We start from the raw sequence: 14,352 nt of genomic DNA, 5'->3' as shown, positions 1-14,352 counted from the left end.
CAATGGCTCAAAATTTATCTGGAAGGTTATTAGACAAGTGACATTATTTGAAACACATGTGCATGCATACACACATTTTGATACAGCTATCATGCTGTGCCTGTAAGTGCAAAGCCCACAGTCCTCTGCAAGATGCCAAGCCTTCCTTCTTATCCCTTCAAGGAGATAAGACCTCTGGGCTCCCACTACATTCAATAGGAATTGAATTCATTCCTTGCACACCATCCAAGGGAGCAAGCAAACACCTAGCACGTGGTTCAAAATGGAATGTGTTTTATCTATTTCTTACTCTGTCTCACAGAAGAGCCCTACACAAGGTCACATCTGACATGTTATTATTAGCTGGCACATTTTTTTCTCTCCCTTTTGATCTTTGCAGATGAGGAAAATGGCAACTGCAATCCAAATATCCACTGCCCTCACAGGGAAATGAGTGGGCAAATTTCATATGAAGATCAGATGCAGGATGGTCTAACCTATACATAACAGACAGACCTATGGACAAACTGCAGTGACTATACATATAAACTGTGATCAACTATAAAGCTCGCCAATGGTCTTCATGGACTGTGTATGCTTTCTGTGGGGCAAAACCTCAGTCCACTTCCCCATCCTCCTTATCAATCTAAATGAAGAATAATCACAAGAGAAACTGGGATCTTTCATCATCACTTCATCAGTGCTCTAGCATTAAGGATGCTAAGCACTGCTGTACGTAAAGTATAATCCAAGAAAAAACATGATACAAAGTTCAAGACCAAATAAAAACAGTTTACCTCTTCAGGAAAAAGTGCTTCACTTTGAAACTATGTAAAACTAGGGAAGTATGTAATACTCCTGCATTAATGAAGCAGTTTATCCATTTGCCCAGAATAAATGGCAAACAACCTGAAGGCAGAGGGACAACTTTAAAAATTCCAACACCATTTTTACTGCTGGTAAAAGTTTCTGATGCAATTAATGATGAAATTTAAAGTAACAATTCAAATTTTAGTTGACAGTTACAACTGGCAATGTTTCAAGCAGAACAGTGGCAAAGGCTGGATGAGAGAACAGCTTGCACAGCCTGAGCCCCAGATAATAAAATACATTATGTACAATAAACCAGTAATGTCACTGCAGTTACACCCCAAAGCTGAACAGTAATGTCACTGCAGTTACACCCCAAAGCTGAACAGAACAAACTTACAATTTTGCATAAAAGTCACAAAACTCTTTGTAGAGTTTTATTTCACTGTGCCTACGTTGCAGTTTTGACACCGGTTTCTCGCCTTCATTTCCTGCGGAGTTGTGAGCATTGGGAGCGACCTTGTAGGCAACCTCTTCATCCTCTGGGATGGGGAAGGGCTGAGCTCTGCGCTGGAAGTCCATCTCGCTCTGACTGCTTTCCCAGGTGTATATATTCTATCCTTACACTGCAAAGAAGCTGTAGGCAAAGTCTGCAAAACAATATGCTGGACTTCCCCTTGTTCCCAGCGAAGTGATTTACTTTCACAGCTCGTGTCATGTAGCTGGAGCTACTCAGCACCCTGCTAGAGCTTCAAGTTAAAAGTTCAGTGGCAGGGCTGCAAGCCTGTCACGCTGAGATTTACTGAGGCTGGCTGTGCACAGAGGAGAACACTCCCCTGCCAAGCCCTCATGTAAACTCGGATGCTGGAAAGGGTCTTTGCTGCTGGCTCCTGACAGAAGCTGCCCAGGAGAGCTGTGGTGTGAGTAACCCATGTGAGCAAATAAATTCACCACCAAACTTGGCTGCAGCTTCTTTCTGCTGAGGGGGCATGGAGGCAGAGTCCAACAATATTTTACCATGGGAAAACCAACAGTGGAAAGCAGGAACAGAAGACTCCTGTCTCCAGGTAAATATTGCTTTAATGCCCATAGTGTGTTAATTACATTGTAAAAATGGCCTTTAATGCTCCACTTGTGTCTTCTAAGTCATACGTGTTGAATTTATCTATTTATTGTCTTTCCTCTTGTCAGTACTTCAGACAAGGGGTAGGTACAGGTTTAATTTCTGTTTTGTTTCTCAGGCCATTAACGAAACTGACAGGCATGCCATAATGGACACTATATGGAGGAAAACCAAACCTTTATTTCCAGTGATGTGCTGCATTTAGAACAACTATCCAATGTAAGAACACTAACTGAAGCAAGATTTGCAGCTAATAATTCAGACTCCTTCAAGCTCTCCCTCTTTGAAGCACAGTGCTTGTGGGATACTCAGCTTCCAGCACTTCTTAACTGCAGAAAAGGAAGGCTTTTGGGAAGCCCTCTGGAGTAACTAACTTTTGTGTTGAACTGTCTCAGCCTTGTTAGCAATCAGTTGAACTGCAGAACTGCATGCACTTTGTGCTCGTGACACACAGCACACTGGTAGCTGAAAAATCTGCTAGTCAGTGAGGGGGCATGAGGAAGCAGAGGATGACACGAAGGAGATGAGTAACAGGAACAAATAGAGAAACTAGAACTAAGATCAGAGAATAACAGAATCATTTAGATTGAAAAAGACCTCAAGACCACAGAGTACAACCATTAATCTAATATTGCCACGTTCACCATAAATCATGTCCCCAAGTGCCACATCTACATATTTTTTAAATACCTTCAGGGACGTTGATGCTAACACTTCCTTGGGCAGTCTGTTCCAGTGTTTGACAACATTTCCGTGAAGAAATTTGTCCTGATTTCAAATCTAAACCTCCCCTGGCACAACTTGAGGCCATTTCCTCTTGTACAGTCACAGGATATGACAGAATGTCCAGTCAAGGCTACAATTTCTTAATATACCTGCACCTTCCCTAGGACCTACCACAAAGGGTCTGGCTGCTGATGGTTTTTGGCCATATCTCTCACCACCAGCTAGGACAGCTTGTTCAGCAAGCATACAGCAGCCACACGCCACTCTCCACGCAGGCCTGAGCTTGCCAGCAGCCACCTTCCTGCAGCTCAGCCAACACAGTCCTATGCTGCTGCTTCTGCTGACAAATTTGTAGAATGGGTTGGGTCAGTGTCTTTCCTTCACTTCCCCTCAATAAGGAGCAACCCCCTAGGCAAGCTATTTCCCTGCGTAGGTGGAACTCAGGCAGCATGACCCTCCTTATTTGCCTGTCTGTAGGTGTGATTATTCACCCTATGCCAGAGCTACCAGGAGTCAAGCTCTAACAGGCTAAGGAGGCTGCACCCTCACCACTGACACAGCCTGGCTGCAGCTCAAGCCCTATTTTTATCTGTCATGGGGCAAGCTGCAGATGAAGCAATTACCAGGTTGTAGCCTAAGGCCACAAAGATTTTGCCAGAGCACCACTGCACTCCTGGAATAAAAGGTTTCTGCATTCTCTGAAACATGAGTGATGAAAATGTGCAGTGTCTGCCAACAGACATGCAGGTATAGTGATGCCAGTTCTTCTTCTTCCTCTTGCTTCCCAACACTTTTGGCACAGGTCAGTGCTGAGCTTCTGTGGATATAAAAAACTTCAGTGAGACTGACTGCAGTGGACTGAAAATGCTGATTTATCCAGGATTAGTAAAGGTGCATGAAGCCACTAAGATAATAAACAGCAAGTCAGCCTATCTCTTCCTCTTATCACTATCTTCTCAACAATTTCCCGACTCTTTTCCTATATTTTGTCCCAGATCACAGACAATTCTCCTGGGAAGATGCTGCTGCAAATCAAAAGTGCCCTGTAGAGACTTTCTCCTGGTGGACTACCACAATTTTGCAGTAACCTGAAATCCACAGGTGACCAATGTGGTTGGAAGCCACTTCTGCTGCCTCATATCCTCTTTGGTCAACAAGAAAACATTTGATTGCTTCTTCAGCTTGCTATTGTGCACTCTTCTGCATGGCTGTAGCAAAACAAGTAGTACAGCAAGTTAGTGCAGTAAGATGTCCATCCAAAAAGCCTGATATTATCTTCCTATCTTCCTTCAAAGTAATAGGATTCCATATGTGCAATAAGTAGAAGCTGCCTGGTTCTCCAGTCATACTACCATTGCTGCTGGAGGAATGACTCCCGATTTTTTCCATTAAACAAGAAGGAGCTTGACAGGAGTTTAGAACGGTCCTTTATGCTACTGAAGCAAAACACAGCTTCTACTGTGGAGGTCCTGGTAATCCACAAATCCAGAGCAGCTGGCCATCCTTCTCTTTTCTGACATTTTGTAGGAGGCATGCTGCCAAGATCTGAAATACATTGTTAAAAATACACTGCATTTTCATTAGGGAATTCTAGGTTACTCTGAGGTGAACCTGCCCATGGGGAGTGAGAAGTATGTAAGGGGTTGTTTTGCAGCAGCTTCCCAAGGGCATTCCTTGGGATGTGGGACAAAGCATAGCAAGCAGCCTGTTGTAATGCAGTGCTAGGGAGAAAAGAAGTTGAGTGTTTAACTAGAAAAGGTAGGTATGAAAGAAATAGACAGTCTCCTCTGGGCACACTGAGGATCCTATCAGAAGCCAAAACTGGTGGTAGGGAAGGTGCTGAAGGAAACGGTAGAAGAGGGAGGGAGAAGTGTTCCACTGCGGTTACCAGAAGGGCTTTGGTAAACAATAGCAAAACCAGGCACGCTGCCTGATCCCTGCTGAAGGATGACTGCCGCCTCACTCCACGCTGCTCTCTCTCTGCACAGCTTCCCAACCTGGCTGCCCATGCTGCCCGGGGCAGACAGGGACTCTTACAGAGACGGCTCGGTGGCCAGCCAAGCCCGCTGAGCATTCCACACGGCCACAAATAGCCGTGTGCGGAGCAGTCACGGCTCCAAAGAAGGTGCTTGGCAAAGGCAGCTGCTGCCTGGCCAGCTCTTGGTGCCACCGTGACATATCGCTGCACGCCGGCGCTGCCGGGACACGGGGACAGGCGGGGATGAGTAAGCACAGTGCGTCCCACCACCTCCCCCGCAGGTACCAGTGGCTTCATTTCAATGATGCATTAACAGATGCTATGCGGCGACTCTCACACGCAAAAAACAAATCACCTAGAACAGAAGTTTGGCTGCAAAAGACGCGTGGGCTTGCAGTGCCCTGCTCTGATTTCTGCACCAACATTTTAAAGCACTAGTTGACATTTTGTGGGGGTTTTTTATTGAAATTAAAAACACTCTTGGGATCTGGTTGCTGCAATTGTTTATCTCTTAAGCAATAAAATACTTTCCGTGTTAAACTGGTCTCCTAAGGCATTTTGAAAAAAGTATGAATCTTTTATATCATTCAAATGCACATTTTACAGGTAGGATTTTCACATGTGCTCAGCACTGCTCTAACTACTTTTTCTATTAATAACATGGAAAACCATTGTGAAACCACTGCAGTAAAAATCGGGTGAATTCTGAAAGTTCCTGAAAGTTTCATTCTTTAGTCTTCACCTCAAAATGCGTAATTAAGCTTATGTGGTGGGAGTTCAAACAGGGCAAACAAAAAGGCAATTCTAGTTGTTTCATATCCTCCAGTATAAATTTATTCTAGTATAAACATGTCCAAAAAAATGCTTTGGTCTCCACAAACAGAGAAGGTTCACATTCCATCTCTCCATAAGGAAGTAAATATAACTGGAACAGACAGGTAAGTAGCAGCTTCCCACACAATGTTTATCAGTCATTCAGGCACAGTGAAATATCAGCCTCTGACAGAATTTGTAGAAAGGGAGAGCAATATGCAACTACAGCATTTCCCTGTTATAAGTAATATTTCAGCAAAGTATTGCGTTTTCTTCCTGCTGATTATGTCTATTACCAAATGAAGCCATGCTCTGTGTAAACCAAGTAATGACTTCTGTGTACAGATCTCATCTCTTCCTCCCCCACTACTGTTTCTTTCAATCCTGTGCAGACAGGGAAAACAAAACAAACAGTATCATATATGAGAAGCTCATGAATTCCAATAATTTTGTGTTGCATGAGACACAGCATATTATTGGTTATTCTTGAATTTTGCACCCTGTGTAGTCAACTGCATGCCTCCTTCATTATGGTATCCAAATTCTGTATCCAATTTCCTCAAAATCTATAGAATTTGAGGATGCATTTGCACTGATGCATTTCATATAACGCTTACATCCTCATTTCCAATTTAAGAATAATAAAAAAGGTCAGCCACTCAATACTAGTGGCTGCACATCAAATGTCCCTGAGACACATGCTGTGAAAAGAACCATCTTTTCAAGCCTGAAAAGAGAAGCTCAAGTCCACCAAGCTCCAAAAAATTGACAGGACAAGAAGAAACAACCTCAAGTTACATCAAGGGAGGTTTAGACTGGACACTAAATTCATTTTTTTTTTCATGCAAAGGGGTGTCAAGCATTTGGAACAAGCTGCCTAGAGAAGTGGAGTAGAGTCAACATCACTGAAACTATTTAAAAGACATGTAGATGTGGCACTTGGGGGACATAGCTTAGAGGTGGGCTTGGCAGTGATGGGTTATTGGTTGGACTTGATAACCTTAAGATTGTAAAATGATGCAGTAACATATTTCTCTTTAGGGTAATATTGGTTTCCTAGCACCAATATTCAGTTCATGTCATCTGTCGCTGACATCCACCAAAAATCCTCCACTGAACCCTCAGTGTAATGGCAAATGCCAGCCTTTGATTCTGCCTGAGTCATCTGCCTGCACTATGTGGAACCAATGTTTTGACAAGCTGAATACCATGACCTGAGCAGTTCATCCAGGAGCTATAATTAATACTGTGACTCAATGTAACACCCCAGCAATCAGGAGAGACTTCTAGTACATCCCTGCAGCTCCTTGTAGGGCAGAGAGAACTGCAAAACCAGGCTTCCCACCCACAGCACAATCCTTATTATAGTCACATCTCCACTGGAGACACCGTGCTGAGGACTGACCTTCAGCTTTAGTAACCTGCACATCACACACATCTTTTATCATTACTTTATTACTATTAATCTACACTTTCAGCAACATAATCTCTTCTCACCTTCATTAGTTTCAGTTTCTATATGATGAAGTGCAAAGTTTTTCATTGCCTGAATTAATTAATTTTGAGCAGAAGTACAACGTGTTACAGAAAACACCTCAGCTGTTGCTCTTCTCTCACACACATACCAATTTGTAATTATTAGTCACTCCAGGTTTCAGTTTCACATTTTTCTCTTCCTACATTCACTACAGCATCACCAGGCTTTAAAACCTGCAAAGGATGGCAGACAGCTAAGCCATCTGCCGTTAATACCACAGCATGAAATAATAATAGCCCTAATATTCAACTGCCAAGAGAACAACCAGAAGCAGTTTATGTTCCTAACACCCAAGAATGAGTAATGTGTCAACAAATAACACTAACACAAAATAGCATTTGGACTTTATTACAACAGTCTTAACATTTAGGGTAATGCAAACTAAAGGTCTTCATCTTGTACTTTACATTTATTAGCTATTCAATGCTGGTAGCACACTTGTCAAGTAAACATGAGTGAATTTCAGTAGCAGTTTGTGCAAAGGAAGACTTCTATGCATTTTTCTAGCAGAAAGTTTGGCAAGGTTTTTTTTAAACCTTTTTGCCAGGTTTTTTTAAAGTAATGGTTTCTATCCCAACACCTGACTAATCCTCAATGAGCAAAGCAGCAGTGGACAGTTACAGTATCTATTATATCACTTATGAGGGAAGAAGATGCAGAAGTTACCCCTCACAAGAATATACTGCTGGCATCATCCAAAGGAACAGCAGTTTTTTTTGCTTGACAGAAGAGAAGTAAAGGAAAGAGGGAAGATGACAAGAGTTTGAGCTTGCAATCAGAGGGGCTCAAGCCCTGCCAAGCCTCCTTCTGCTTTGCTACATACCCTGGTGTAATCTGAGGAGTAGCTTTAGAAAACATTTGAGTTTAAAACTACGCAATTACTTGTACAGTTCAGGCAAAATTCATAACCTGCAACTTGGCAGCTGGTGGAGTTTTCCTATTCTGAAGATGCACTTCTACAATGTCCTTTAAAAAGTATATATATGAGGACCAACTTTGCAATGTATCAGAAATATAGGGTATGTTTCACTTCAGTTTCTTAAGTCAGTGAGAAGAAATGTACAAAACTGAAAAGCCAAATATTGTGCAGGACAAATAGCTTTCAATGCAAACTTCCCATACTGGAACAAGGGGACCAGCCAGGGCAGTTTTGAGGCATGACTGAGTGGTAGTCCAATAGCTGCATAGAAACAGAGTTCAAAAGGTAGACTCACCTTGGGATCAAGAACTTTATGGTCAATGAAGAGTGTGGCATGCATGGATTTCACATGCTAGAAAAGACAAACATCATTCCACCTCTGCTCTACCTTTGTCCACTCATTCCTTGCTGGAACAGCTTGAGTATTTTGAATCTTTAATTTAAAAAGGCACAAGCTGAGAAATGCTGCCAGGTATTGCTATCTGTGTCTGCCAGTATGTTACTTCCTTTGAGGCTAATAGTAAAAAGTTTTTAATTAATTTTTTTCCTAGCTCTATTATGCCAGGATAATATGCCAAAATAGGCAGCCAGAAACAGCAGAAGAGCTACAAGAAAATATGTCACAAAAGGCAGAACCCAAATTTCTTTTCCTGGAGAAAAAGCTCAGAAAGGTTCATCTATAAAGACACATCACAGGATGACTTAGAATCTGCTGGCAAAATTGAGAAATCATCAAAAAACACTGCCCACAGAGTATTATATATAAAAACATCATTTCAGAATTCTACCAGCAACTACCTAAAATGAGAATTTCTACAAAGCTGGACAATGGTAACCTAAAGCTGCTATGACAAATCAAGCAAGGAAAAAAAATAACACAAAACTGTATGTACTACACCATCAGATAATACACATGACAATCAGAGCGTTGAGTGACTTAATAAATGCCTGAGAACGCTGGGTGCAAGGCAAGACCAGAGGGGTTAATTGAAGGAAAAAACACTGAGTGCCACAAACTCTGTAAGAAGCCCCTGAGCCACAGCAGGTGACAAGCTGGGGTTACTACCACGAGCAATCCCATAAAAGGCTCACTCTTTCCTTCTACCTCCCGCCACAGGCATCAGCCTTTGGCCATCCTCAGAGGCAGAATACTTGGCGGGCTGTTCCCATGCCTGGAGAGCATCATGTAAAAGGCTCATGGTCCTCTTGAGGACACTGTATCAGCTAGCTTCAGGTTTCCCAGAACAGCTCAGAGACCTCAGGAAAACCAAATAAAAAATATACAGAAAGGGCATCCAAACTTACAACCTTTTAAACTTTTCTCCCAAATACCTGCGAGTTAGTAATTTTTTATTAAGTGGTAACATTGGCATAATTTAGTTTTTCTCTTCTGTGTGTAAACTCACCTCAGTGTCACAGACTGCATTCAAAGGATAGCTTAATTGCAATGAAGAACAATAAGCAATCACAGAACATTTTTTTTAGAGAACACCTCTGATTAGGTATCATCAGGACACACAAAAACAAGAGCAAAAGAAAAGAAATGTACCATTTACCTTTACTCAGCTAATCCTGTAAATAAGAGCAGTGAAAATCCTAATTGCTATAATTAAAATCCTAATTGAAGCTTACATGTTACTAAAATTACTAAACTTACATTACTAAAATCATAGATTTAAGAGGAAAAGCAATTAGTGCTTAGGTTGATATTACACAAGCAGCTATCTCCAGTCATTTGGAGTCATGAGAGGTGATAGTTCGGGTGAGCAAGTCAAACAAAATCACTTAGCTGTTATGCAATGTAACAGACAAGGGGTGAGAGAGAAGGCAAGCAGAAAAGGGTGTGTTCCTCAGGAGTTATTTTAACCCCTAGAGCAATGAAAAGTACAGCACAAATCAACAGGAAAGCCTCTAGTCATGTGGATACCTCAAACTAAGCACAATGCAAATTCTAGGTATCCCAAAATTTAAATCTAACCATGAAGCATATTTTTGCTGGCTGTAAGTTACTCTAATTAATGGTACCAATTCAGTGTTCCATTTACATGGACAAATCCCTTCTTCAATTAGAGCAGCTAGCAGACAAGCTGAAGTGTTTCTAAGTTCAGAGCTCCCAAGCACTGATTAAAATGAGTATTTGTAGCATCCAGCTCTCCACTATTCTCACAGAGTTATTAGGGAGAAGCACTTTTTTTTTTTGTCTTAGCACTTCTTTTAAAGATTTTCCTGCTTTAACAAATTAATCACTTTTTTTACCAAGTTATAGAATAGTTACTGTTGACACTGACAGGGTGAGCAAGTTAAACAACTCTCACAGAAAGCAGCTATATAAATTTTGACATTGGTGATGCTATAAAGAAACATTACCAGGAGAAATCAAATTTAAGTAAGCTCCCAGGTACAGACAGGTCTTTTATTTTCACCTTAACTGGCTCTCAGTACCCTAAAGCAGCTGAAGGCTCAACAGGTTCCTGGTTTCCCAGACCGTTCCTGACCATCTTTTTCACTCCTTCTTCCAAGGAAGAGCAGGTCTTCAGAGCTGATGTATGGCTGAAAACAGCAGTACACCTTGTCTGGCTGCTTTGAACACATGTGCTGTTGAAGGCAGGTTAAAGAGATTTGTGACCTTGCACAATTTCCAAATGCTGCATCTCATAAAGAAAGGGAGACAGCCCTACTGTGTTGCCGATGGGGGGGAATTTTATTCATTTGTTTCTTTTTACACTCACCTAAAAGCCTTGCTGTGCAGAGCCTATCCCCCAAAGACTCAGTGGGACATAACAGTGTGCTTATGCCTCCTGTTTCATCTGCAAGGAAGTCTTTGTGCCTGAAATTTTGGGGCGCATCCACATGCCTTCGAGCCTGGAGTCAATGTGCAGAGGCAGGCAGGAGCCTGAACAGATCCAGCAGAAGATTGTCTGCACCTACTCACATGCATGTACCCATCAGCTTCACCAGCAGAGAGCAAAAGGAATGCAACAATAAATTAAAACTATTCATATGGAAAATACCTACAGTGCTTTCTGCACTGAACAGAGCAGTGAGCTACGAGTGACTGACAGTCATTGATGGAAGCTCATCAATGATTATTTATTGTAAATGCTGAAATTTACTACTTGGTAAAAAAACTTAAGACTAACCTCTTTAAAAGCTGTTTACATTTTTAATGGCATTTGAATGCATATAAATTTGGAAAAGAGAGCTACAGATAGTAGCTAAAGGTGATCAAATTACTTTTTAAGTGTAACTGCCAAAAAAAACACAAAGATAATTGCCTCTGCTTTTGCCACTACCTTGTACTGAGTCTTGAGAATTAACAGTATCAATTCTTTTAGAGGAATAATTCTATTTTACAAAAACCCATGGGAGAAAAGGGAAAGAGCAAAAATAGCAAGCATACTGCTATTGCTAAGTGACTCCTAATGATTACTCATAAATATATGTGTACAATTTCCTTTGCATCCTGTTTGCTGAGAAAAGCAAGAAAGAACAGCTCAGCATACAGTCAGAATTTTTTATGTGCTGTTTCTAAAGACAAAGCAAGTCAAGACCTACAGAAGATGTCATTGTTTTCCCACTAAATCAATATAGCTGGAAAAGAACAAGTCTTCAGAACAGTCTCTTCTGAAAAGCAGATTTTTCAGGTTGCATTTAGTTCAAGGATGGCTGCATCTGTTGCACACGGGAGAGAGAGATGAAGGTGCCTGGCATCCTCCTGCATTTTGAACTCTGTACCCGGGGAGCATCCTGTATAATTTAGGTTTATGAGCTGGTGAGTCTGCTCAAACAGGCAAAGAGAGGTCTGCATTCAGCACCCTGACCTCACTGGAGGTCTAAACCAAGCACATTCTTGTACTGTGCAAGTTCAAGAAAATGATGTGCTATCCAGACCATCTTTTACATGGCACAGAATGGCTGCAGCTCCCTAAAAAGTCAGTAAAGTATAAGTTACATCTCTAGCAGCAGATTAAAAGGCTGCCAGAGAATTTATGAGGTTTGTTAAGTGATACATGGGTGAGACAGAAAGACAAATTGAATTTCCCATCCCCACCAATGTGCTGTGCTGTCAGGACAAATTAAATGTATGTGATACATTATATGACAAACATATGTTTCTGGTGCACATTTAGGAGTTTCAGTACATTGTTTCACCATTGTTTCACAGTACATTGTTTCCCTAATTATTAGTAATCTCACACATTTTAAGTACAAATCACACTGACATTCCCAGGAAAGAAAAAGGCAGAATTTTGGCACCAAGCCCTGCTGAGCTGCTTTGTAATGCCAACACTTGGCTATGTCTCAGCTGCAGTTTGCAGGTTCCTGTCCTACCAAGCACATCTGGCTCCTGCTGTGATGGCTGGACCCAGCGGCTGAAATTAAAGGTTTTAAATACAGAAGTTCTCAAAGGGTGACCTGGGGACACTGGCATCTCGACTACATTTTGGCCCAGGATTAGAAAAACACTACTTGAACCGAGAAAGCAGGTTTCAGCGAACTGTTGCTTGAGGGCTGACATTATTTAACACATCTGGATTAATATGTATGTAAAACAAAATACAAAGGCACTAGAACAAAGAACAGGAGAGAGATACTATGGGAGGGCATTGAAAAGCCATGGATGGCAAGATATATTTAGCAGACATAAAAGAAACTTCTTGTATTTCTTGTGGACTCTATATACTCTGAAAGTATTTGCTAAGGACAGGCATCTAAGTGGCACTGGGAGAATATATGGAAAAAACTAGAGCTTTCCATTTTTAGAAAACTAATGAGCTTTTCCTCTTTGTTTCCAATTGCTCTTTGCCCTGTTGATATGTCATAATTCTGTATTTATAATGCCATAGCCTGTTGTCATGAGGAATGCAGTAAAAATGACAAATAAGCCTGCCTTGCAACACACTGCAATATCACAATACGGGTTAGGAAGGAGCAAGGTTTAGTTTGAATAAGGACCAGCTTAAGCTATTAGCAAACATAAGATAAGCTCTGGTTAGACATATGGGCTGTCCCCCTGCTCCAAAAGCATCACCTGACCATGCTCTATTCATCTTCTTGCACCTCCAACACTCTGCCCTCTGCTGATTCACAAGCCCCTGAATCGCTATTTCCTCCAATTTGGATTTTATTTCTCAAGACCAATCCCTGTTTCATGTATTTCTCATCTCTAACCAGAAGAGGCTGGAGAGATTAAAACACCCACACTTCTACTGGTGCAGTAAACACACTATTCTCCCTATCCAGCCCCAAAATGGTCTCATTCCCATCTTGGATATGCACAGTAATAACAGCAACACAACCATACAGAGCTAGTACTCATTGTTATGTGTATGCTTTAAAAAGAGGCTTTCTTTTCCCCAAATAGATCTATTTTTCCTCATTACTAGTTTTGTACAAAATAAGCTAAATGTAAAAATGTCAGGAATCTCTGCACTTACCTCTTACTCTCCTAAGTCTGGCTATTCTTCCAACTGCATTCATACGAATATATACTGTTAGTACTATTAGAAATCCATCTCAGAAATCAATTCAGAATTAATACTATAAAAAGATACCAAATACATATACCAAACCTGCAAGTTAACACATTCCTAGAAGTGATATGATATTTCTGACATCTCATGGCAAATTATCTCTGTAAGTTGCAATCACACATTTTGCCACAATTACGGTCCTTAGCTGTAACAAAAGAGTAAATCCTCCAGATCTGAATAACCATTCCTCTGAAATCACTAATGCAGTTGAAAAAAACACAGTAACAACCTTTCACATTACACAGTACTCCAACCTGATGCACAACCATTACCAAGGAAAAATAATCTAAAAATACAATGAGACAGGCATTAGGAGATAGGAAGTACTTCCTCTCATTGAGGCTTTTGTTAGCAGATACACAAGGTTCCTTTGCTGAGGAGCTTAAAGTGGGAATGGAGTGCTTTCATGCTGAGCACACTTAGAAAAACATCTTAGCATTTTTACCTTTTTTTGCGGGGTGTCTGCACTTACTCAAGTTACAAAGAGATCTTTAATCTTTCTGCTCCAAACAGAGGCTTTTTGCAATTCATTGTTAATTTTTTTCAAAAGGTTCACAGCAGCAGGAAGATAACCCCAGACATCAGATGGCTTTCTAAGTTTTGGTCACTCTTGCTGAGTAAGGTCAGGCTAAGTGGCTCAGCTGCATTCTTTTGTCTAAAGCCCTTTCTGCAACAAAGAACGCCCCATGAAGAACCCCAGAGCCCAGCAGCCACCCCAGCTCCACACCACCAGCCTGGCACAGGGACTGTGCCAAGACCCAAGAGGCAGCGCACCCCACAGAACCTGGGTGACCCAGAACCAGCTTCAAAGCAGACAGAGCAAAGTTGTCGGGCTCCAAAATGTTTATTCACTTGTGAGTGCTGGCCGTCCGAGGGGATCCCAAAGTAAACACGGCTAACATCTGCCCTTCCCAAAGTCAGGGCAGGTTGTCA

General features: G+C 41.5%; 1 protein-coding gene across 5 annotated transcripts in view; it reads right to left on the bottom strand.

Moving 5' to 3' along the window:
• LIMS1 (LIM zinc finger domain containing 1) overlaps window positions 1-14,352 on the bottom strand; it is a 67,125-nt gene that overhangs the window by 18,001 nt on the left and 34,772 nt on the right. Inside the window, exon 1 of one of the 5 annotated variants that reach the window (XM_066545267.1) lies at window positions 1,190-1,417. The exons of 3 other annotated variants lie outside the window; for them this stretch is intronic. In XM_066545267.1, coding sequence (XP_066401364.1) covers window positions 1,190-1,371 — 182 coding nt within the window. In that variant the 5' untranslated portion in view covers window positions 1,372-1,417. Of the gene's footprint in view, window positions 1-1,189; window positions 1,418-14,352 lie in introns of those variants that run through there. One more of the 5 variants, XM_066545268.1, reaches the window with a different exon arrangement.

The sequence above is a fragment of the Molothrus aeneus genome, chromosome 2 (genome assembly GCF_037042795.1).
Source record: "Molothrus aeneus isolate 106 chromosome 2, BPBGC_Maene_1.0, whole genome shotgun sequence".
NCBI classification, from domain to species: domain Eukaryota; kingdom Metazoa; phylum Chordata; class Aves; order Passeriformes; family Icteridae; genus Molothrus; species Molothrus aeneus.
The sequence above is the reverse complement of the archived record's forward strand: the minus strand, read 5'-3'. Positions and strand labels throughout refer to the sequence as shown.